Source organism: Nicotiana sylvestris, chromosome 2 (genome assembly GCF_000393655.2).
Source record: "Nicotiana sylvestris chromosome 2, ASM39365v2, whole genome shotgun sequence".
In the NCBI taxonomy this organism is placed as follows: domain Eukaryota; kingdom Viridiplantae; phylum Streptophyta; class Magnoliopsida; order Solanales; family Solanaceae; genus Nicotiana; species Nicotiana sylvestris.
The window spans coordinates 162,598,923-162,625,353 of record NC_091058.1 but is presented as its reverse complement, the minus strand read 5'-3'; the positions used below and the strand labels follow the sequence as shown (position 1 = coordinate 162,625,353).

Below are 26,431 nucleotides of genomic sequence, written 5' to 3'. Positions count from 1 at the left end.
TAATTCAAACTCTATTGAGTCTGTTCGTTTTGATATTTGCCATTGCTATTGGTTTTGCAACTTGTTCTGGGCTGTGGTCGAGTTGATCCTAGGTAAAACAATTGGTCTTGAAGTGTGATGGTTGCTGTTTGAATTCCTGGTTGTTGCTGTTTGCTCTTCTGTTGCTAACTCCTCCTTCTACTCGATTATATTTCCAGGTACTTTGTTGTCTCTAATGCCTTGAAGTTTCATTCGATGTATCTGAACGATTATGAAATCAAATGACGAGGCACTGCTACCATATGAATTTGCTTCTGTATTTCACTATTAGTATAGCTTGTAGTTATAGATTTCAAATACACATTAGTAATTTCTGAAACTTGTCTTGTAATTAAACTAGAGAGACTGTGGATTGTTGATTATATGACCATGAATCTGTACTGGACTGTATGAGCTACTCGGATTTGCTATAGTTAATTTAGTTAACTGTGGCATTAATGTGAAGGTGAATCTGGATCGTAATAGCCAATCACTATATTTTCCATATTTAGGGTGTTGGGATCACAAACGGGTATAAAATTAGACATGACTAATTGTACGAATAACATGGTATAATAGCTAATCACCTCAACAAGTTAAGCTTTTCCATGATTGTCCGTGTCAATTCCTATCATGAACAACGACTCTAAATTTGATAGACACATGAACTCGATTTGGTAATTTGGGTTAGCATAAGGGCTGGGGTAAAAAATAAAATTTGTTCGTTGAGTTGAGTTCATTCATTAAACTTGATGGTTTAAAACTTTCAGTGAACACTTATGCACAACTGAACTGAAGCATTGATTAATTTGATGGCTGGGGCTCGACATCCCCTTTGCATAAAGTGTAAGCTTCAGGGCCGAAATAAATGGCCCAGGCAAGGGTCTGACCTGCATATCCGTTGCGGCATGGACCCATGTCTGTGATTGGTCCAGTTTGTGCTAGGCCTGGATTATGATTCCCTCACGCAGATTGTTTGGAGTTTGCAGGTCTAGATGTAGTACTCCTTAAAAGATAATAATCAGTTAGGTTTTATTTTTTATTAGAGACAAGTTAAGTAGAAAATTATAGCTTGCTTTAGGATACCCTTTTAAAACAAATGAGATGAGCCTCGCCAGATAAAATGCCTAACTTGCGAGGCCTTCTTTCAAGGTTCGTATTAAAATACTTAGATTTCGGGACGGGCCGTTTAGCGAATTTCACGGACTTCCCAAAAATAATAACACGTTAGTCTTTGTAGGCGCGTATTTTAATAACATTACCTCCCTAAACTCGGGTGCACATTTATGTGACCCAAATCCAAATCCCAACGATGTTAAAGTATGTCCAAAGCCACGGGTGCATTTATGTGACGTGGTTCAAGACTTGTTTTAATGACGTTGCAATTTTCTTTAAAAATGAATAAAATCGGTTAAGATTAAAATTTTCACATAGGTTCGTAATTCTTAAAATCAAATAATTTAAACCAAATATAACAGTTGAGCGACCGTGCTAGAACCACAGAACTCGGAAATGCCTAACACCTTCTCCCGAATTAACAGAATTCCTTACTCAAATTTCTGGTTCGCGGACTGTAATACAGAATCAATCTTTTCCTCGATTCGGGATTCAACTGGTGACTTGCGACACCATAAACCTCCCAAGTGGCGACTATGAATTAAATAATAAATCCCGTTTCGATTGTCCATTAATTGGAAAAAACTCCCTCTACTCCCCTGCGGGCGCAGGTAAAAAGGAGGTGTGACAAATGGAACTTACCTTGATGAGAGCAAGTTCTTGCTTGTTGAAGTTCAAAAATTAACACTTTTTAGTACAAATAAATTATAGCATAAAACATGGAAAAAGGTTAAAAGAAACTTTAGAAGAAAATATGGATACAAGCGACAAAGCTGAGTGATGAACTTCTTCTTGTTCTTTACTGTTTTGTCTTTTTACCATATACCATTGACGCTAGAGATGAAAGAACATCTTTATTCCAAGCAATCAGAGGTGGACTCAGGATTTGAGCCCAGCAGGGATACCACTATTGATATAGATATGTGTGACGACCCAAAGGGTCATCATTTGCTTTTAATTAAATTATGTGTCTCCGAGGCCTTGAAAACCTCATTTAGAGTCACCTTGATGTGCGTGCGCAGTTGTTCATTAATTCCTCGCGCCGCTACCGCCGTTTTTAGGACCGACTAACGTGGACGCGTAGCCGGAAAGCTTAAATCTGAAATTTTGTGAAAAATAATAAAATTTGATGTTAAAATGAGTAAATTTAACTTTGGTCAATATTTTTGATAAAAAGACTCGGACCCGTGCTTTGACAGTCCCAGAGGGTCCCTAGGAAAATATGGGACTTGGGTGTATGCCCGGAATCGAATTCCGAGGTCCCAAGCTCGAGAAATGAATTTTTAAGTAAAATTATTTTTTGAAAATGTTTAAGGAAATTTGAAATGAAATAGGATTAGAAAGCGATGGTATCGGGCCTGTATTTTGGTTCCGGCGCCTGATACAGGTCTTATATATGGTTTAAGTCCTTCCTGTAAAATTTGGTTAAGAACGAACGTTTTTTGACGTGATTCGGACTTGAATTGCTAAATTTGATACTTGAAGAAATTTGAGAAAAATTCTTGATTTTGAGGTTTGATTCATTGTTTTGAGGTTATTTTGGCGATTTGATCGCACAGATAAGTTCGTATAATGTTGTTAAGTTAGTACCTATGTTTGGTTAGGAGCCCCGAGGGCTCGAGTGTGTTTCGGACTTAGAAAATATTCCAGGTTTTTAGCTGTTGGATTTCTGATGCATCCTTCTTCGCGTTCGTGGGAGTATCCATGCGAACACGATATGTAATGTATTGCTGAAGGAATTTCCTTCAATGCGAACGCATAGCCTAGGTCACGAACGCGAGGTAGTGGGGGGCTATACCTTCGCGAACACGGTCCTGTCCATACGAACGCGAAGGCCAAATGGGCCTGGGTAGGGGGAGGGTAGTTACCTTACGCGAACGCGACTAGTTGGACGCGAACGCGAGGGATAGAAAAGCTAAAGCTTCGCAAATGCGAGCCCGTTAACGCGAATGCGAAGGCCTAACCAGCCTGACCCATCGCGAACGCGAGGGGTCTGTCGCGATCGCGTAGAGTAAAATTGCCCAGTGACTTTTAAAAGACAAAAACAGAACACTTTCGGGATTTCTTAAAATTTCACAAAACCTCTTCTTCTCCAAAGCTCTTAGGCGATTTTTGAAGCAATCCTTCATCATAATCTCTTGGGTAAGTAATCTTTAACTTATTTTTTCCATTTTCATCAACATCTATTGGATTTCTAGGCCTAAAACATGTGATTAAGAGTAGAAAGTTAGGAATTTGGGTAGAGTTAGGGCTTTTTAATTAATTGTGATTTAAACCTCGTTTATGGGTCGAATTCTGGAAATAATTATATATTTGGGCTCATGGATGAATGAGTGATTTAATTTTGGTCCGAACCTCGTGTTTTGACCAAGCGGGCCCGGGGGCGATTTTTTGATTTTTGGGAAGAATGATTGGAAAGCTGTAATTAAGCATTGGATTCGAATTATTTAGCATTTATTGATGTTATAAAGTCATTTATGTATAGATACAATTGATTTCGAGCCAAATTCGAGAGAAAATGCGGTAATTGAGGATTGATTTGGCCATGGAAGTTTGAGGTAAGTGTTCGGTCTAACCTTAGCTTGAGGGATTAAGAGTTGAGTCCTATTTGCTATTTGTTTCTTGTTGAGACGACGTATAGGCATGGTGACGAGTATCTATACGTTGGTGTCTAGCATGACCGTGAGTCTTAAATTGATACTTGTTGTATTCTTGAATGATACTATGGTTGCAATAGTGAGTAAATCCGTGGCATTGAGCAAAGATTTAGTTGATTTCGTGGAAGTTACTTATGATTTAGAAATGGTGATAATTGAGATGATTAGGAGTTGAGTTGAGATTGGTTATAGCTGATTCTCCCTTGCAGGGACGTATATACTTGTACTGTTGAGTTCCCTTGCCGGAATAGCATAGTTTATTTTGATCCCTTGCCGGGACTATTGTTATGATCATTGTAAGCAGTATATTTGGAACGGGTTGTGTGCCGCAACATTTTTATTAATATATATATATATATATATATATATGGATCGGGTTGCGCGCCGCAACAGATATTATATTGGATCGGCTTGCACGCCGCAACAATTATTATATTTGGATCGGGTTGCACGCCGCAACAGTTATATGTATATATGGATCGGGTTGCACGCCGCAACAATGTTAAATGATAAGGGATCGGGTTGCGCGCCGCAACAGTAGTATTTTTACATTGTTTTAGATACTGTACTGTTCTATCATATATCTGTTCGGTTTCTATTAGGTTGATACATTTCCCCGAAGTATGTACACCCTCCCTTTTAAACTGTTATTTCTTGTTTATTTTTCCGCCATATATTATATAACTTCACAGGTTTATCTGGAGTCTTGTTCTAGCCTCGTCACTACCTTATCGGGGTTAGGCCAAACACTTACCAACACATGGGGTTGGTTATGCTGATGCTACACTCTGCATTTATGTGCAGATACTGGAGCAGCATTTGGTGCGCAACAATAGATCGGGAGCCAGCCTTCAGTCCACTGAGACCCCGAGGTAGCCTTATAGGTGTCCGCAGGCCCGATGTCTCCTCTATCCTATTTTGTATTCTGTTATCTCATGTATTCGAGACAAACAATATTATCTTTCTTTCAAACTGTTGTATGTAGCACTCTTAGTAGTCCGTAGATGTTGTGACACCAGGTTCTTGGTAGAGACATGTATTGGTTTCTAGATATTTTGGTTTCATATTTATTTAAGACTTCCGCTAAATTTTATTTTCCGTTGTCATTTAAATGCTTATTCATTATTAATTTAATTGGTTAAAATGAATTAAAACAAAAAGAGTTATTTTTTTTATTAAAAAAAAAAAGAAAATTCAACAATTAGGAAAAGTACAAATAAGGGGGACAATAACACCGGTATTGTTGCCCATATGCCTTGGCTATATAATCACTCCTCTGCGCCTCACACTGCCTTATGATGACAACATCATGTAGAGGATTCATGGTGTAGCTGTTGACAACGTCTCACGAGGGCATATAATCTCATAGCCGTGTGGATAATTTCCAAAGGCATAGGATCAAGGCAACACAAATCGGGCTAAACCTTACCTTACTAATCCTATTGAAGCATAAAAACCTCACCTACTAGCAAGCATGTAAAAAATATGAAGTTGAACGTACCAAATATTCTATGATCATCACAGAATTTATAACATATTCTGTGATGATATTACACATGATAATACTTAAAAATGATAAAATAAGAATATGTAAAAAATTGTATCTTGTTCCTCTTTCTTGGATATTGTGCATTCTTTAATTTGTAGCTCTTTGGCTTCTTGTTCCACCGTCTTCAAATATTCTTCAAACTTTATCATTTCTTTTTTGATTTGTTTGACCTTGTGGAGGTGGTAGATACACTCACCTTCTGCTTTGCATTTCTCATTGGCGGCTTCCTAATGACAACCTCTTGTGTTGCTTTTCCATCCCAACTGTGTTGCCGTTCATGTGCCTTATTTTTGCTTTTATTTGATCCACTTCTCATGTGTCGAGGGGAAAGGTCTCCCACCCTAGCTATATTTTTGAAGGAGACATCCAGTAGTTCCTCTTCCTCCCCTTCTTCATAGAAATCTCGACCCATGTCCATTCCAAACGCGTCACTTTGATTGTATCCGGCCATCACTAATGCACCATGGTACTTCCTCGGATTATCAAGAGCTCTCAATGTATCCATGTCATGTGTAACAAGAGCATGGAGAATATTGGTAGGTGTTAGGTTGAATTTTGTAGTCAATGAAATTGATCCAGCTGTTCTTTCATTTGCTACTGTATTGCGCATTTCTGAAATTTCAGCATCATTTACCTCTGCTTTTGCTGCTTCCCAGCCTGAATTAACGACATGTTGATGTCTTTAGGACTATGGTGAGATGTTGAAGCAGTTGCTGTTTTCTGTTCTGTCCAGTTGGTACAAACGCAACAGTATTAGGACTTAGTTTCGTCTTCGTTTGCACATTTGGTGGATTACTGGAAACCTGCTCAAAAACAATTACTGCCCCTTCCTTTGTGTTATCCCCTCGTTGTGTTGACGAACATGTTTCTTGAGTGTTTTGTTCCTGGGAATCACCAACATAAACTTCATTTTCTTCATACTCTTCTGTTTGGTCAGCCTATAGCTTACGCTTAGAGCTAATTACCTCTTGAAGATCGTTTAAAAACTGGACAGGTTCATCACTTAGCTCAGCTTCACCTATTACGCCTTCATGTTCTTGTCTTGTATGGTTAGCTCTTCCTATTTTTGTTGCTGGAGATATCATTGATAAGGTTTGTTGATTGTTTCCTGTAGATATCAATTGCTGCCCCGAATCACCTACTTGCTCACCAAAAGACTCCATCGATTGGGCTGGAACCTCATGAACCGATGTATTCAAAGTAACTAAAGGAACCTTGATTTTTGGAGTGGTGTTTATGCACATCGCTGCCTGAGCATCCTTGACCATTTTGGCAAGATCTGGATTGGAGATGTGTAAAATTGGTGAGGCTGCATTAGATACTTGGTCAACCCCTGCAGTGTGGTCACCAACAGTAACGATCGCAAGTCCTTCATCCTTTGAATTTTTCTGCTGCTTTTCACGATCTGTAGAGCTAGCAAATAATGATCGTGACTCATCATCCTTCTGTTGCTCCTTGTTTCCAGCCACATTCATAGCATGCTCACCATCATTCACCAACACATCAAAGGAGTTTGAAACCCCAATGACTTTAGATGGTATAATCTGATTTTGCAGGCATTGAGATTTCTTCTTGCTAGGTGATCTATTCACCATTGTCCAGTTGTTACTCTTTGTATCAGTCTTGCTTCGAGTTGTGACTGATAGTCTTGGAGTATGAAGTGCCTGGCCAGCACCTTTAGTCATTAAATGATCAACCCTCGGAGTTGTTCGTTCTACAGTAGTGTCCAATGAAGTAGTAGGATTCACAATCCCAGGTGCAGCCTGCTCCTTTCCAGTTGAGACTTGAGGTTGTTTGGATTCTACATTGAACACCTTATACCCTGTTGAAGCTGCATACTCCAACTCCATAACATCTTCATGGTTTTCCTCAACAGTGGCTTCCACACCTGTTGATATATCAGCTGGTTTTTCTATTGCATCAACCCTTGCAGCAATTGCATTCAAAACACCAGCAGCTTGAGTACTACTGGAGACTCCTTGATCCTCCTTTGCCTTCTCAATTTGTGCAGTAGGTTCAACTTGAGCAGCAGCGGAAGGTTTAGCACTAAGTGTAGCAGTAATTTGAGCAGTCTCAAAATTTGGTCTACCACCAGTAGCATCAACTGGTTCTGCTCCTGCTTTTCCAGTTTTGACAGTGCTACTGCTGATTTATCAGCTAGTTCAACAGCAGCTAAACTTTTTTGCCCGACACCTGGACCCTTACAAACACTAGCTGAACCTCGATCAAACACTAGCATATTAGCTGTATGCTTAGCACTGGTTGCTCCATCAGTTCCAACCCCTGATGCACCAGTTGCACCCTTTGTATCTCTAGGATTTTTAGATGATTCTCCACCCTTAGTTCTCTCAATTTGTTGCACCTCAAGATCCTTCTGCCCAAAACTTGCTACACCCTCTTCCCTTGATGCAATAGTAGGAACAATTCCTACAATATCAGGCCTTTTCAAGGCCTCCTTTAAAATTGTTCGAGCTCCTGTATAATCCACATTACCCACACCTATTTTAGCTTGCGTCACAGAATTTTGATCACCAGCAATAGAAGTCATAACCCCCTCACGATAATGTCCTGCATTTGCCATGTTAATTTTAACTTCACTAGGTTGCATCTTCAAAACCTGCTGCTGCCCAGAAACAGAATTTTGCGCTGCATCAGCAGAACCAAACTTATCAGTTGCATCAGTTTTTTGTACTTGCACAGCATCTCTAACACCTGTAGCATCATCTCCTTTACTTAAAACATCACACACCTGCTGCCTAGCATTCTTATCACTTTCTGATCCTTCTATAAGTTGTGTCCTGGCTCTCTTAGCATTCAAAAAATCTCTTGCATCACCCTGTAATTTTCCACCTATTTGATGCTCATTCTCAACTATTTCGTCATAAACACGAGCAGCTTGAACTGCCTTTCCATTTAAGATTCGACATTGATTTTTTTCATGTCCTTGATGCTTACAATGGCAACAATACGGAGGTAAATTATCATAGATAATTTCATGGTAATCCTCAACTATCTTACCTGTTTTAACATTAAGATATTGAAGCCTAATCTTTTCAGGAAGTTTGTCCAGTACATTAATGATAACCTTATCAATTGCAATTGGTTTACGAGCAAATAGTTCAGGCGACAAATTCGGCAACGAAATCCAAACAGCCACTTTCGATGTTTCTTCGTTTGGATTATATCCAACACTCCATGGGAAAACTCTATATTGATGCTCACTTCCATTATGTTGAAAGTAGTTTACAGCTCTTGCCAAACAAGCCACATAATCTTTATGTTGATCACAACAAATTAAAAATTGCCTTGAAGCCAATGAACCTAACAAGCAATTACCTTTGATACCAAAGATTTTCGGCAGAACACTCCTTAAAAGCTGTATATTTGGTGCGCCGCTGGACAGTTTTGTCATCACTTCTTGATGTAATCCTTCCTCCTTTGCAAATTCTTCACGTTCATCCATGGAAAATTGAATCGTAGGAACTCCATGAATAATTGCAAAAGGTTTCAAACTCGTTTTGGTGAGAGATGCGGCTGATTGCTTTTGATTCAAACTTGCTGCATATGTAATAATGTTGTTAATGTTTGGAATAACTTTCTTAGAGTTTGAATTCTGCTCTCCCACAGCCATAGGCTGGGGAGAGACGTTGGCTTCCATGGAAGGGCTCTATTACGCAACATTTTCAACACATCATCGCACAAAAGACAGAAATGAAGAAGCTGCCCAGTTTGCTACAGTACACTTCGCACTAAATGTAAGATCTATTTCGTTTGGCTATGGATTTGATGATGAAACCAACAAGGGAATGTTCACACAGAGAAGGGAATTTTTTTGAGACCAATCTTGTGATCTTACCTTGTCGGACACGGGAGTTATGGGCCATGAATAGTGTCGTATCTCATTACTCCGTAAAAACTTAGCAATTGCTTTATTACTCACCGGTGTATTGATGATTGTTTGTAACGAAAGAGTTAATGGTTTCTAAGTTCATGGCTTGTCTTGCTTCTACGAGTAGGCGCCATCACGACTCCCGAGGGTAGGAATTTCGGGTCGTGATAAGTTGGTATCAGAGCTCTAGGTTACATTGGTCTCACAACTCACGGACAAGCTCAGTAGAGTCTGAGGGATCGGTATGGAGACGTCTGTATTTAGCCCCCAGAGGCTAACGAGTTAGGAAAAACTTCACATTTGTTCTTTCTTGTTGTGCGGATTTGTTTCTCAATGCTAATTAAATTTCTACTCTGTTCTTTCGCAGATAGAGAGAACACGCGCTTCCTTATCTACCGCTCAGCAGCCCGAGCCCCCAGCAGCAATTCCCACTAGGGGTGAGGGCGAGGCCGAGGCCGTGCCAGAGGCCGAGGTAGGGGTAGAGCTCAGCCATGGCGGAGCCTCAGGTTGATTTTGACGAGGACGTTCCATCCCCAAAAGTTCTTGTAGGCCCAGCTCAGGTCCTAGAGTGGTTTATTGCTACCCCAGTTTTTCAAGACGCTCTGGTCCGACTAGTGGGCCTCATGGAGAGTGTCACCCGGGGAGGTTTACTTCCTGTAGCACCAACCACTTTTCAGACTGGAGGAGGGGCTCAGACTCCTGCTACTCGCACTCCGGAGCAGGTGGCTCCCTAGATTCAGACTCTAGTGATTCAACCAGTTGGAGTAGTTCAACCGGGTGTAGTAGCTCAGATCAGCGATGGAGCAGCCATGTCTGCCAATGCTTTGTGGAGGCTGGATATGTTCACCAAGCTCTTCACTTCTACTTTCAGCGGTACATCTACTGAGGACCCCCAGGATTATCTAGACAACTGCCACGAGGTTCTCAGAAACATGGGTATTGTTGAGACCAATGGGGTCGATTTTGCTACATTTTGCCTGTCTGGATCCGCCAAGACTTGGTAGAGGGATTATTGCTTAGCTAGGCTAGCCGGGTCGCCATCTTTGACTTGGGAGCAATTTACAGTGTTGTTTCTAGAGAAGTTTCTCCTCATTACTTAGAGAGAGGCCTATCAGAGGTAATTTGAGCGCCTCCAGCAGGGTTCCATGAAAGTTACCCAGTATGAGACCAGGTTCATCGACTTAGCTCGCCACAGAGGGTGAGGAGGTTTATTGACGGTCTTATTCAGCTGATTCATCTTCAGATGGACACAGAGGTCGGGAGTGAGATCACTTTTTAGGAGGCGGCCAATGTGGCCCGCAGAGTTCAGATGGTTCTGTCGCAGGGAAGTGGTCATGGGTCGAATAAGAGACCCCATCATTCAGGCAGATTCAGTGGTACCTCGTCTGGAGGCAGAGATTCATATGGTAGAGGTCATCCTCCTAGGCCTTATCAATCAGCTCTCCAGGTTTCTCACGGTGCTTCAGGTGGCCGTGGTTCTCGCATGCAGCATTCTGATCAGTAGGCCTACGGTACACCACCAGCTCCTATCAGTGCACCACCACTCAAAAGTTTTCGGGGTGGTTATTCAGGTCGCAGGGTCAGTCTCAGTTTCCTCAGCCACAACATTCAGGTGAATGTTATGAGTGTGGTGAGTATGGTTATATCCGGAGGGTTTGTCCGAGGTTGGTGGGCACTCATTCGCAGCAGTAGGGTTCTCGTGCTATAAGTCAGGCACCGAATGTTCCACAGACCGCCCAGCCAGCTAGGGGCGGGGGTAGAGGTTCTAGAGGTGAAGGTAGAGGATTTAGAGGTGGAGCTCAGGCTGCCAAAGGTGGAGGCCAGCCAGTTGCAGGCCGTCCTAGAGAGGTAGTCCAGGGTGGTGGGCCCCAGCCCCGATGTTATACTCTTCCAGCCAGGCCCGAGGCTGAGGCTTCAAATGCGGTGATCACATGTACTGTTCTAGTTTGTGATAGAGATGCTTCAGTGTTATTTGATCCAGGGTCTACATACTCGTATATGTCATCTTATTTTGCAACATATCTGGTCATGCCTAGTGATTCGTTAAGTATTACTATTTATATGTCTACATCGGTAGGTGATTCTATCGTGGTTGATCGAGTCCATCATTCTTGTATTGTGGTGATTGGGGGTTTCGGGATACGTGTAGATTTGTTGCTTTTAGACATGGTTGACTTCGATGTTATATTGGGGATGGACTAGTTATCACCTTACCATGCTATCTTGGATTGCCATGCCAAGATTGTGACCTTAGATTTACCGGGTATGCCCCATTTAGAGTGGAGAGGGACTCCTGGTCATTCTACCCGTAGTGTTATCTCATATGTGAAGGCTCAGAGTATGGTTGAGAAGGGGTGTTTGGCATATTTGGCGTATGTTCGCGATTCTAGTGCTGAGGTTCCCTCTATTGATTCTGTGCCCGTTGTTCATGAGTTTCCTGAGGTTTTCCCTTCAGACCTGCCAAGGATGCCACCCGACAGGGATATTGACTTCTACAGTGATTTGGCTCCGGGCACTCAGCCCATTTCTATCCCGCCATATCGCATGGCCCCGCCGGAGTTGAAAGAGTTGAAGGAGAAGTTGCAAGACTTGCTTGAGAAGGGTTTCATTAGACCCAGTGTTTCACCGTGGGCTGCGCCGGTGTTATTTGTTAAGAAAAAGGATGGTTCGATGAGAATGTGCATTGATTACCGACAGTTGAACAAGGTCACAAGCAAGAATAAGTATCCACTGCTAAGGATTGATGATTTGTTCTATCAACTTCAGGGTGCCAAGGTATTTTCAAAGATTGATTTGAGATCTGGTTACCGTCAATTGAGGATTAGAGCATCCGATGTCCCTAATACAGCTTTTCACACTCGGTACAGGCATTATGAGTTCTTGGTTATGTTATTTGGATTGACAAATGCCCCATCAACTTTTATGGATTTGATGAACCGAGTGTTCAGGCCTTATTTGGACTCGTTCGTTATAGTCTTCATTGATGATATTTTGATATATTCCCGCAGCCAGGAGGAGCATGAGCAGCATCTCAAAGTGGTTCTTCAGACTCTGAAGGATAGTCAGTTATATGCTAAGTTCTCAAAGTGTGAGTTTTGGTTGAGTTCAGTTGCATTCCTGGGTCATGTTGTATCAGCAGAGGGTATTCAGGTTGATCCGAAGAATATTGAGGCAGTCAAGAACTGGCCTAGGCTAGCATCAGCTACAGAGATTCGGAATGTCTTGGGATTGGCATGCTACTATCGTCGGTTCGTGGAGGGGTTCTCATCTATCGCAGCCTCGATGACCAGGTTGACCCAGAAGGATGCCCAGTTTAGATGGTCGGACGAGTGTAAGACGAGCTTTCAGAAGCTCAAGACAGCTCGAATTACGACATCGGTGTTGGTTTTACCCACAGGTTCAGGGCCTTATACAGTTTATTGTGATGCTTCCCGTATTGAGCTTAGTGCAGTGTTGATGCAGGATGACAAGGTCATTGTCTATGCTTCGAGGCAGTTGAAGATTCATGAGAAGAACTATCCGGTTCATGACTTAGAGTTGGCAGTCATTGTTCACGCATTGAAGATTTGGAGGTATTATCTGCATGGTATGGCATATGAGGTGTTCACGGATCACAAAAGTCTTCAGTATTTGTTCAAGCAAAAGGAGTTGAATTTGAGGTAGAGGAGGTGGTTGTTGTTGTTGATAGATTATGATATTACTATCTTATATCACCCGGGAAAGGCCAATGTGGTGGCCGATGCTTTGTGTAGAAAGTCAGCCAGTATGGGCAGTCTTGCTTATATTCTAGTCGGTGAGAGACCGCTTGCTTTGGATGTTCAGGCTTTGGCCAATCGGTTCGTGAGATTGGATATTTCTGAGCCTAGTCGTGTATTAGCTTGCACGGTCGTCCGTTCTTCCTTATTGGAGCGTATCCGTGATCGGCAGTTTGATGATCCCCATTTATGTGTCCTTAGAGACACGGTGTAGTGTGAAGGTGCCAAGCAGGTTACCTTAGATGATCCCCATTTATTCATCTGCGCGCCGCAAAGATTTATCAGGATTTGCGGCAGCATTATTGGTGGCGTAGAATGAAGAAGGACATTGTTGCATATGTGGCTCGGTATTTAAATTGTCAGCAGGTTAAGTATGAGCATCAGAGGCCTGGTGGATTGTTTCAGAGGATTGAGCTTCCCGAGTGAAAGTGGGAGCAGATCACTATGGATTTCTTTGTTGTAATCCCGCAGACTCGGAGGGAATTCAACGCAGTTTGGGTCATTATTGATAGGCTAACCAAATCAGCGCATTTCATTCCTGTGGCAGTCTCCTATTCTTCCGAGAGGTTAGCTGAGATCAATATTCGGGAGATTGTTTGTCTTCATAGTGTGCCTGTATCTATCATTTTGGACCGAGGTACGCAGTTTACCTCGCATTTCTGCAGAGCAGTTCATCGAGAGTTAGGCACCCAGGTTGAGTTGAGTACAACATTTCATTCGCAGATGGACGGGCAGTCTGAGCGAACTATTCAGATTTTGGAGGATATGCTCCGAGCCCGTGTCATCGACTTTGGAGGTTCGTAGGATTAGTTCATGCCTTTAGCAGAGTTTGCCTACAACAACAGCTACCAGTTGAGTATCCAGATGGCTCCTTATGAGGCTTTATATGGTAGGCAGTGTCGGTCTCCGGTTGGATGGTTTGAGCCGAGGGAGGCTCGGTTGTTGGGTACGGATCTGGTTCAGGAGGCCTTGGACAAGGTCAGGATCATTTAGGATAGGCTTTGTACAGCTCAGTCTAGGCAAAAGAGTTATGCAGACCGCAAGGTTCGAGATGTGGCTTTTATGGTTGGTGAGCGGGTGTTACTCCGAGTGTCGCCTATGAAGGGCGTGATGAGATTTGAGAAGAAGGGCAAGCTTAGCCCTAGGTTCATTGGTCCGTTTGAGATTCTTGATCGAGTGGAAGAGGTAGCTTATAGACTTGCATTGCCACCAGGCTTATCAGTCGTGCATCCAGTGTTTCATGTGTCCATGCTTCGTAAGTATCACGGCGATCCATCCCACGTGTTAGATTTCAGCACTGTCCAGTTGGAGAAGGATTTGTCGTATAAGGTGGAGCCGATGGCTATACTAGACTGGCAGGTTCGTCAGTTGAGGTCGAAGAGTTTTCCTTCTGTTCGTATTTAGTGGAGAGGTCAGCCTCCTAGGGCATCGACCTGGGAGTCCGAGTCCGATATGCGGAGCAGTTATCCTCATCTTTTCCCCGACTCAAGTACTTCTTTCTTCTGTCCGTTCGAGGAAGAACGATGTTTTAGAGGTGGAGAATGTGACGACCCAAAGGGTTATCACTTGCTTTTAATTAAATTTTATGTCTCTGAGGACTTAAAAACCTCATTTAGACTCACTTTGATATGTGTGCACAGTCCGGGTACGTAGCCGGAAAGCTTAAATCTGAAATTCTGTGAAAAATGATAAAATTTGATGTTAAAATGAGTAAATTTGACTTTGGTCTAAATTTTGGGTAAACGGACCCGGACCCATGATTTGACGGTCTCGGAGGGTCCGTAGGAAAATGTGGGACTTGGGCGTATGCCCGAAATCGAATTCCGAGGTCCCAAGCCCAAGAAATGAATTTTTAAGTAAAATTGTTTTTTGAAAATGTTTAAGAAAATTTGAAATTAAATCTGATTAGAAAGCGATGGTATCGGGCCCGTAGTTTAGTTCCGACACCCGGTACAGGTCTTATATATGGTTTAAGTCGTTCCTGTAAAATTTGGTTAAAAATGAACGTCGTTTGACGTGATTCGGACTTGAATTGCTAAATTTGATACTTGAAGAAGTTTGAGAAAAATTCTTGATTTTGAGGTTTGATTCATTGTTTTTGAGGTTTATTTGGCGAGTTGATCGCACGGATAAGTTCGTATGATGTTGTTGAGTTAGTACCTATGTTTGGTTAGGAGCCCCGATGACTCGGGTGTTTTTCGAAAGGTTTCGGACTTAGAAAATGTTGCAGGTTTTCAGCTGTTGAATTTCTGATGCATCCTTCTTCGCGTTCGCGGGAGTACCCACGCGAACAAGATGTGTAATGTATTGCTGAAGGAATTTCCTTCTACACGAACGCGTAGCCCAGGTCGCGAACACGAGGCAGTGGGGGGCTATACCTTCGCGAACGCGGTACTAGCCACGCGAACGCGCCTGGACAGTGGGAGGGGTAGTTACCTTACCCGAACGCGAACAGTTGGACGTGAACGCGAGGGCTCGAAAAGCTAAAGCTTAGTGAACGCGAGCCCGTTAACGCGAACGCGAAGGCCTAACCAGCCTGACCCATTGCGAATGCGAGGGGTCTGTCGCGATCGCATAGAGTTAAATCGCCCAGTGACTTTTAAAAGCCAAAAACAGAACACTTTCGAGATTTCTTAAAATTTCACAAAACCTCTTCTTCTCCAAAGCTCTTAGGCGATTTTTAAAGCAATCATTCACCATAATCTCTTGGGTAAGTAATCTTTAACTTATTTTCTTCCATTTTCATCAACATTTATTGGATTTCTAGGCCTAAAACATGTGATTAAGGGTAGAAAATTAGGGATTTGGGTAGAGTTAGGGCTTTTTAATTAATTGTGATTTAGACCTCGTTTTGGGGTCGAATTCTAGAAATAATTATATATTTGGGCTCATGAATGAATGGGTGATTTGATTTTGGTCCGAACCTCGTATTTTGACCAAGCGGGCCCGGGGACGATTTTTGAGTTTTTGGAAGAATGATTGGAAAGCTATAATTAGGCATTGGATTCGAATTGTTTAGCATTTATTGACATTATGAAGTCATTTATATATAGATACAATTGATTTGGAGCCAAATTCGAGAGGAAAAGCGGTAATTGAGGATTGAGTTGCCCGTGGAAGTCTGAGGTAAGTGTTCGGTCTAACCTTAGCTTGAGGGATTAGTAGTTGAGTCCTATTTGCTATTTGTTTCTTGTTGAGTACGACATATAGGTATGATGACGAGTATCTATACATTGGTGTCTATCATGACGTGAGTCTTAAATTGATACTTGTTTGTATTCTTGAATGATACTATGGTTGCAATAGTGAGTAAATCCATGGCATTGAGCAAAGACTTAGTTGATTTCGTGGAAGTTACATATGATTTAGAAATGGTGATAATTGAGATGATTAGAAGTTGCGTTGAGATTGGTTATAGCTGATTCTCCCTTGCCGAGACGTATATACTTGTACTGTTGAGTTACCTTGCCGGAATAGCATAGTTTATTTTGATCCCTTGCCGGGACTGTTGTTATGATCATTGTAAGCTGTATATTTGGAACGGATTGCGCACCGCAACATTTTTATTAATATATATATATATATATATATATATATATATATATGGGTTTGCGTGCCGCAACAGATATTATATTGGATCGGGTTGCACGCCGCAACAATTATTATATTTGGATCGGGTTGCACGCCGCAACAGCTATATGTATATATGGATCGGGTTGCACACCGCAACAGTGTTAAATGATAAGGGATCGGGTTGCGCGCCACAACGGTAGTATTATTACATTGTTTTAGATACTGTACTATTCTTTCATATATCTGTTCGGTTTCTGTTAGGTTGATACATTTGCCCGAAGCATGTACCCCCTCCCTTTTAAACTGTTATTTCCTGTTTATTTTTCCGCCATATATTATATATCTGCACAGGTTTATCTGGAGTCTGGTTCTTCCCTCGTCACTACCTCGTCGGGGTTAAGCCAGACACTTACCAACACATGGGGTCAGTTGTGCTAATACTACTATCACACCTCCTTTTTTCCTATACCCCGAAAGGTATAAGAGAGTTTTTCCAATTAAAGGACAATCGAAACGGAATAGTTTATTAAAAGATTCAGAGTCGCCACTTGGGATAATATGGTGTCCCAAGTCACCGGTTCAAATCTCGAATCGAGGAAATATTGACTCTGTTTTATAGTCCGCGAACACAGAAATCCTGGTAAGGAATTCTGTTAACCCGGGAGAAGGTGTTAGGCATTCCGTGGTTCTAGCACGGTCGCTCAATTGTTATATTTGGCCTATTTACTTGATTTTAATACATGTTCTAGCCTATGTGCATTTTATCCTTTTTAAACCGCTTTTATTTAATTATTTTTTAGGAAAGATTCAACGTCACCTAAAACACACCTTGAACCATGTCACATAAATGCACCCTTGGTCTTCGGCATATTTTAACATTGTTGAGATTTGGATTTGGGTCACATAAATGCGCACCCGAGTTTAAGGAAGTTAATTTAACATTACGTGCCTGAAACACCTATGCGCTTTCAAGTTTGCGAGGGCCATGAAAATTTGCAAAATGGCGTACTTCGAATTCTAAGGATCAATATGATATTAATTAAAACGAGGGCCATGCAATTGTTATTTCTTGTTTGGCGTGGAGCACCTCAATTCCATTTTAAAAGGGTATTAAAAAGTAAAACCCGGAGGGCCATAAACTACTTGTGTTACTAACATGACTCACTTTCATCTAAATGAACAAAATAGCCTTTCTAGATCCTTCACTAAAAGCTGTTGATCGCATGACTGTTATTTAAAAAAAATTGCTGGGCTTCTGGACTAGAATAAGCTCGAGAGAAATATTGAGTGACGACAACCCAAGTTTTTAAAAACCTCCCACTGACTAGGCCCAAGTCAAACCAATTCATTGAACAAATAAGCTATATAAAATCAATTAAAACACCAAATCAGCTAAGGCTCAAGAAGCATAACATCAAATCAATATTCTCAAATCTGAGTCTTAACTGAATGAGTACAAATCAATAACTGAGCTCTTTCTTGCATTTTAATTTCCTTGAGCCAAGTTTGTTTTTTTAACCCAATTGGTCATAGCAATCAAAATGAATTTTGGGTCCAACGAGAGAGGAAATGACCCCAGTCTCATTTAAAGGGGAACAGTCATGCCTGAGCCCAATGTCAAGTCCAAACTCAAACAAGGATTGTTTCAAACAATGAAGAGGTCCTTAGCTCAAATCCACAACTCAATTCGGAAGTCAGTCGCTCACATTTCATTTTTAAACTATTAAACAAAAGGAAAACAACGAACAGGGCAAGGCTTTCAATGTTTTAGGCCTGTATTAGGCCCAATCGGGGCAGAATGAAAGAAGCAACGGGTCTTGCCCAGGGATCGAACCCCTGCAGACCAGAAAAAGTAATTTACAAGTCCCAGGCCCAAAGTTGGCCTTCACCTTTGGCGAACCAAAGGGAACACAAAGACGAGACTCACGTTCGAGTCCAGGCGCACATTTTTTTGTAGAAACATTAAGAGGGATGCCAACATCAAACTGGCTAATTGCAACAAGGCCAGTTATACATCCCATCAAATTTGAAACAATTCAACTAGTATTTGCATGAGTCTCCAAATTCAATTACATTCCCTTTTCCATGCATACAACAGTAGAACCAAACTTTAGGGATTTTCAAGTGGACAATTTAACATTAAAATTAACCTAAACAATTCTCACAACTATGCCAAAGTAATTTCTGTACATGGCTGGACCATTAAGATCATTAGCCAAGCTATTTTAATCAAGTGACTGTAAATTAACACATGACCTCAAAACCATCAATGATTTTTCACAAAGCATAGTAACACATAATCTCCAAACACTATACTTCAGACCATGAAAGAACAGATCTGTCAAACGATTTCCTAATCAGGTGATCCATTTAACAGTCCAAACAACCTAAGTTATTACACTTAAACAGGTTCGACTCCAAATAAAAATGACATACGACATCAAACATGAGAATAAATAATTAGAGTCCATTGTTTACTCATCATACAGATGCAAAATACCACATCAAGTCACTTTCACATACCCAATTTCAAAGGAAAAGACCCTAACTAACATATATAACTTGAGATCTAATTATGGAACATAGAAATAGTAAAAAGAAATGGGGAAGTCAGTTTCAAGTGGAGTCTTCATTTAACAAAACTTCAAACCTTTTACATGCTTAACAATCAGTCCTCAATCGTGAACTAAGAAAGTACCTGGATGCAGAAAAACAGAGGAAGAAGGGTGAGGAATCAACAGCCCAAAGAACAACAATCAACAACAGTTTTCAACCAGTTTCAAACCCAGAAAAATGAAATAACAGCCCAGGAAAACAGTTTCAATCCAAGCAAATGAACTATAAGACCTTAACCTGACTTGATTTCAACTCATTTCAACTATCAGCTATCCATAAATTGTTTCAGCACTAAGGAAACTTCAGAAATCACCAGAAACTCAATGAAACAGTGTTTTTCATTAGAGTTCTCAACCGTTTTTGATTTTTTCAGGATTTCTTAGTTCTTCAAGATCTATATTCTTATCCCAGTATTTTCAGTATATACTCTTCTCTATCAATGTCTATCACTCTCTATCTTTTTAGTATTTTTTAGAGTCTCCTTGTCTTTGAACTCATTGTATGTGTGTGTGTGTACTCCATCTTTTTAGTATTTCAGAGTATTCTTGTCTCTCTCTTTTGACTCTCTTGTGTATCTATGAACATCAGTGCCTATCCCTCTGTCTATCAGAATGTTCTCTTTTTTCCTCCCTGTATTCTTCAGCCTTTTATAGGCATTCAATTAATGTCATCCCCATTACGAGTGTCCCTTCCCTTATTTTAATTATCTCCACTAACTTATTTTCTCTAAATTAATCAATTAATGCCATTCCCATTATCAATTTCAGATTTTCTTTATTTTTTAAATTATCTATACTAGCTTAGTGCTTTTTAGTTAATTCAGTAATGCAATTTCTACCCTACCACTATTGAGAAGCTTTTTAATTCAATTATTGACAGGTTTTCTCAGGCTAGACTACCCAAATTGACCTCAAAGCTTCTGTTATTTATCACTCCTAAGTTCTAAATTATCACAGTTATAGTAAACAAAAGACTAAACCTTCAACTGGATTGAAAAATCAAAATCAGCTATTAAATTGATTAACAACATACATGAACATGAACTAAAGACAACGAATGGACAGTTCACAATTTTAAACCTAATTCAAAACTTAATTAAATTGCTCAAAGAAGAGAAGAAGAAGAGGCAGAGGTGAAATAGGCATTGAAATAAAAAGAAATGATACAGGGAAACTCACCGACTAAACTAGAAAAACTTAGTACCCTGACTTTCCGATTCCATCGCCAAATAATGTTAGTCACTTGTTATTTGTCAAAACAAGTGTGTAACACTATTTCATAGCGAAATCTGCTCTAAAATGATCATCAGTATCGAGTTTAGGTTTGGCTTTTAGAATTTGAACCCTTGGATTTAAGATTCGAGCAGATTGGGCCCCATTCGAAGGAAACTGGTTATGAATTAGGGAAGAGGAGTTGTAGTGGTCAAGGGGTGTTAGTTTGGGGTCGATTGGAGGTGGCGCCGCCACTGGAGAAAGTTAGGACGGCGCTAGGGTTCATCCCTTCGAATCGATATTCGAAGGGCTCCAGGGATGTTCGAAGGTAACATGTTACGGGTTTGGGAAGAGGTGAGTGAGGGGGTTCTACGATGTAAATTTGGGGCTGGTTGGCCACCGTTCGCCGCCGTGGGTGATTTCCGGTGGGCGGTCAGTAGCGGTGTGAGAGACGAGAGATGAAGGAGGCGGGTTCTGAGGGGGTAAGGGGGTTTGGGGTTTATGTATATTAAATCATTGATTTAATTAGGACCGTTGGATGATTGGAATCCAACGGCTCTGATTAAATCATTAAAGGAAACGAGGTCATTTTGGTTGATTGAGGTTAGGTCGGGCATGAGGAATGCTGGTCGGAGTTGGGTAATGGGAAATGGGGCGAAGTACTGGTCGTTGGATGTAGATGAATGGACGGTTGAGATCTGTTGAAATCGAAACGACGTAGTTTTGTCCCTATACTACGTCGTTTCGATGGTCTTAGAGACTGGAAGTTTGGACCGGGTATGAGGCATGTTTTTGGGCCTAGACCAGACGGGTTTTGGGGTAATTTGATTTGGACTTTGAATTAATTAAACATGGCCCAAAAATTCCAATTTCTCTTTTATTCTTTCCTTTTCCTATTTATTTCTAAACTATTTTCTCCTCTCAAAATTAAAATAAAAACTTAATTAATACCCAAGCCAAATCATTCTATCAAATTAACTTAATTATCTCTAAATAATAATTATCACCAATAATTGAATACCAAGAAAATCACACAATTTTGACATCAAACACTAAAAATGCAAAATACGATATTTTTTGGGATTTTTCATTTTTGTAAAACAACAATTTACTTAATTAATCTAAAAATGTAAAACTAAATTCTAAATGCAGATGCTATATTTTTTTGTATTTTCAATGCATTAATAAAATTAAATATACACAAAATATGCAAACACTCAGGCAAATTGCACAGTAATTCCTAATTTTAGCAAATAATTAGAGAAAATACCTAATTTTGGGAATTCTTTTAGAGTAATTCATGTGAGGAAAAAATCATGTGCTCACAGCTACACTCTGCACTTATGTGCAAATACCGGAGAAGCATTTGGTATTCTGTTATCGAGATAGCCTTGCAGGCGTCCACTGGTCCGACGTCTCCTCTATCCTATTTTGTATTCTATTATCTCATTATTCGAGACAAACAGTATTATCTTTCTTTCAAACTGTTGTATGTAGCACTCTTAGTAGTCCGTAGATGTTGTGACACCAGGTTCTTGGTAGAGACATGTATTGGTTTCTAGATATTTTGGTTTCATATTTATTTAAGACTTACTCTAAATTTTATTTTTCCGCTGTCATTTAAATGCTTATTCATTGTGAATTTAATTGGTTAAAAATGAATTAAAACGAAAGAATTAATGGTTTCAAAGTTCATGGCTTGCCTAGCTTCTACGAGTAGGCTCCATCACGACTCCCGAAGGTGGGAATTTCGGGTCGTGATAATATGTTAGCTAGTAACGACAAAATCTGACGTGTTAACTCCTTAAAAACTTAGTGACTTTGAGTCAATGATCGAAAGTATGTTAAAAAATATCAAAAATTTAGTCTAATAAGATCACAATTGAAAGTTTGTAAAGCAGAAGTCTCAGTCGTTGTCGTTCAATCGATGGAGGTCTGCTACTTTGCCGAAATGATCCTTGAAGGCAGAAGCTTTTTTGGAGTTTTTTAATTACTTATTTTTATACATGTAAAGAACCTGGTAATGCTTATAAACTTAGTTATCATGATAAAAAAGATGATTGGCTTCTTGCTAATGGAATATCTTATCCACTTCTTGTTTGGAATAAATCTCATAGAAATAATATTCACGGTAATAAAAACGGAATAATAATGTAGCACCGAGATACGGTAATTAACAAGAATAAAAGAGTAAAATCGATACCAAGATTTTTACGTGGAAAAACACTTTTAATAAGGGAAAAAACACGACCCCGAGAGGAGCAACTGATATCAGTATAGTAAGGAATTTTACACTTTGTAGGTCCGAGTAAAATACTCCAAAGACCACTACAACACTCAAAAGAAATAACTCTCTTTTTATATTCCCACCTCACTACAATATTACTCACTCTCTATTTTTCTCACAGACTATTTTCTTATACCCTGTCTGTGAAACCCCACTCTTTCTTTCTCTTTTTGTTGGTGTAATTCAAATCGCTTAGAAATTCTCTATTTATAGAGATTCTATACCCCTACAAATGTCATCAGTGACATCAAAAGAAAGGAAAAAAAGATTTCAAAGGATGACTTTTAAGCAATTCAAAAACAATGGTGGTTGCCATTTTTGAAAAAGAAGATAAAGGAAGAAAGTTGTCTTCCTTAATTTATGGGTTGGACCCCACACTTCTAATTTCCTTTAATATTTTTTTATGTCTCTTTATTTCTTTTTTGATGTCTAGAAGGATATTTCTCAAAAAGCATTTGAGACTATTTTGTGTAGAAGTTGACTATTATGTACTAGTGCTAAATAATTATTCATGAACTTAGAAAAGATAAAGGGAAAAAAATACCAAGGTGGGTCTCGAACCCTGGTAAAGTGGAGACAAATGCAGCGTAATAAACCAGTGGAGCCAATCCATCTTTTGAGTTTAGGGGGCACATCAAAATTATTTAAGGGGTCCTTGTCGTATATACAAATATATGTACATGGTTTTTGTCGAGGCTAACGGGTTCCGGTGACCCCTCTACTGTCCATCTAGGTTCGCCTCTGCAAGCAATTATTGTTTTCAATGAGGGATATTACATTAGAAGAGGAACCAATGCCTATTGAAAGGAAAAGGGCATATACTGTCTGCATTTGTAAGCAAGAATTGGAAGAAAAAGGCCCATGCATTAATATATACTCACTCATAACTGTGGTATTTAATTCATTTAAGACGTAATACATACGAAGACACCTAAAGTTGGCACGATCTTTCACCTAGATACTTAAACTAGACCTCTTTCCAATTAGACACGTTTCTTAGGCAATTCTCATACCAATTAGACACGTTTTTTGCTGGCTTATTAATTAACCAAGCGCGTGTTCTGCAATCTTCGTCTACGTGACAAAAGTAACCATTATAAATCGTGTCACATCATTTTATTTGTCCACCTCATTGTCCACCTCAGCTATATAGTGTTATTTCCACTAAAATACAGATAACTAGCCCTAAACAAACATCTAAACATACTACCATTGTTCCTTTTACCTTCGATGAAAACGAAGAAAGGTCCTACCACTGTTAATCTTCTTCTTTTTTTGGTCAATGGTGTTGGAATCTAGTATTTCAACTGATTTCTCACCGTATTTACAACGCTTCAAGGTCCAATCTCTCCTTATTTTCTATTGCTACAGCTAGGGCTAAGTAATTTGTAAGTTATTTCTCAAGCTAGGGTTTTTTTGGGGTTTTCCTTTGTGTTGGTCCCTTATCGTCTTATGTAAGGGAATATTATGAAGGATGACTAAATTTTAACTCGCTTTCACCACGGGGGTACATTTATCGAGCAACCTGTCCCAATATACAAAGGGGAATTAGATGCTTTTGTTGTTGCTATCGATAAAGACCATTTTAGTGTTGTCGAGTTGTCTGCTTATGCTAAAGACCTTGGGTATGCAGTTGTCGAAGGGTTTTATTGTCAAAAGAAAAAAGATGGTGATTTTATCAAAGTCTTTTCTGATTTTCAGTTATATGAATTTGTGAAAGATTTAAAACATGGTGATATTTTGGATGTTTATTTGCGTCATGGGGTGAGTCATCCTGAAGTAGTCGAAGAAAATGTTGTTCTTTTATGTGGGGCAGAAGTAGGTGGGGTGGTAATGACCAATTTAAAGATAGGGCAACACCTTGGAGTAATACAAATACTGAAGAACCTATTGAGCCGCCTACTGAACCAACTCACAATGCTGCTGAACCACCTATTGAACCTCCTATTGAATCAACTTTGAATGATGCTGAACCAACTCATAATTCTTCTGAACCAACTGTAAATGTTGCTGATGGAGATGAACCACCAGAGCATAATGTTAATGAATATGAAGTGGAATCAGATGTTGAGAGTAGTGAATCAGAAGAAGATGTTCTTCCTGAAGAAGATGATTCAGATGTTGATGATGAATTGAGATCTCTAAGGGTTGAAAGGAGGAGCAAGAGGCAGGGTAAGCAGAGAAAAAAACCAATTGCAACAGATGAGATACCACTAGGAGAAGCAGGTATTGACAGAGGATTTGAGGATATTGGAAGAAACAAGACTTCAAGATATGTAGGTAAATTAGGTGGTGATGAGCAGTTTATTGATAGTTCAGAGGCTGATAGTGAAGATAGCACAGAAGGGTTAGATCCTGAAGCTATTCCTGGTGTTGATATACCAGCAAAAATGAGGAGTACAAAAGTCAGGTATGATCCTAATTGTGAAGTTGCTATATTTGAACTTGGGATGATTTTTGAGAATGCTATATAGTTTCGGAAAGCATTAGCAAATTATGCAATTGAGTACAAGGTGCAGATTAAATTGAGACCAAATGAACCACATAGGATGAGGGCTAAGTGTAAAATAAAGAGATGCAAATGGGTGTGTTATGCTTGTATTGATAGAGATTCAGGTGATTTTAAAGTAAAGAACTACTACCTAGTACACAAATGTGATACTTCAAATAAGAATAAGTTGTGCACTTCAAATTTTGTTGCAAAGAAATTCAAAGATGAAATAACTAAGCAGCCCCACATAAGGATATGGGAAATACAGGAGTTGTGTAGGGACAAGCTAGGATTGTATGTTGGCAAGACAATTTGTTATAGGGCTAAACTGCGTGTTCTCAGAGAGTCCATGGGTGATTGGAATATGGAGTTTGCAAGGTTATGTGATTATGCTGATATGATAAAACAGACCAATTCTGGTAGCTCATGTTGGGTAAGGATGGACAGTGAAACTGAGCCAGGAAAAAATATCTTTGTTTACTCTTATGTGTGCTTTGATGCATTGAAGAAAGGTTGGTTAGAAGGATGTAGAAGAATCATAGGTTTTGATGGTTGTTTCTTAAAGGGTACTTGTAAAGGTAAGCTTCTAGTTGCTGTTGGCAAGAATGGAAATCAGCAAATGTTTCCTATAGCATGGTTCATTATTTGGCAAACTGCAGCCCGGAACATCAAGCCAACGAGTTATGGTAAGTGGTTCAACTTATAAGAGTGCAGCTCCAACAGGAATTGACCTTGGTTTTAAGGCTAGAGGCTTGAGGTGGAAGGGTCAAAATGCTGTCACAACTTCCCAGTTGCAGCAGATGAAGGCAAACTTTAGCAAGAAGTAGTATCTTAGGAACTTATTTTGTCTATATGTTATGTAGCAGCAACCTATTATATTTTGGGATCTAGTTTTTGAAGGAACTAAACTTTAAGTTGTATTTAGTCGTGTAATCTTACTGTTCTTTTTTGTATATATGTTATGCAGCTGCAACTTCAACCTTATTTTGCTTGTTTTGGCAGAATAGTTACTCTATGTTCTGAACAATTACTCTATAATGCAGCAACTTCAGTCTATATGTTCTGCATTTTGAAACTGCATTTTATGGTTCTATGCCTTGTACACAAGTTGTATATTACAGCACTTTCAAAATTCAGCAACTTTAAATTAAAACAACGGTTTCAACATCTGAATATAAACATAAGTTTATAACAAAATTCAGTTGTATTTATACAACATCTGAATATTACAACAACAGTTTCAAAACAGAAATTTAAAGCAACAACATA

The 26,431-nt window shown here is 39.9% G+C and overlaps 1 protein-coding gene across 1 annotated transcript; it reads left to right on the top strand.

Moving 5' to 3' along the window:
• The first annotated feature begins 24,476 nt into the window (after window positions 1–24,476).
• LOC138885893 (chitin biosynthesis protein CHS5-like) lies at window positions 24,477–25,145 on the top strand. The gene has a single exon (XM_070166889.1). The coding sequence runs from the start codon at window positions 24,477–24,479 to the stop codon at window positions 25,143–25,145; it is 669 nt and encodes a 222-aa protein (XP_070022990.1).
• The last annotated feature ends 1,286 nt before the right edge of the window (window positions 25,146–26,431 follow it).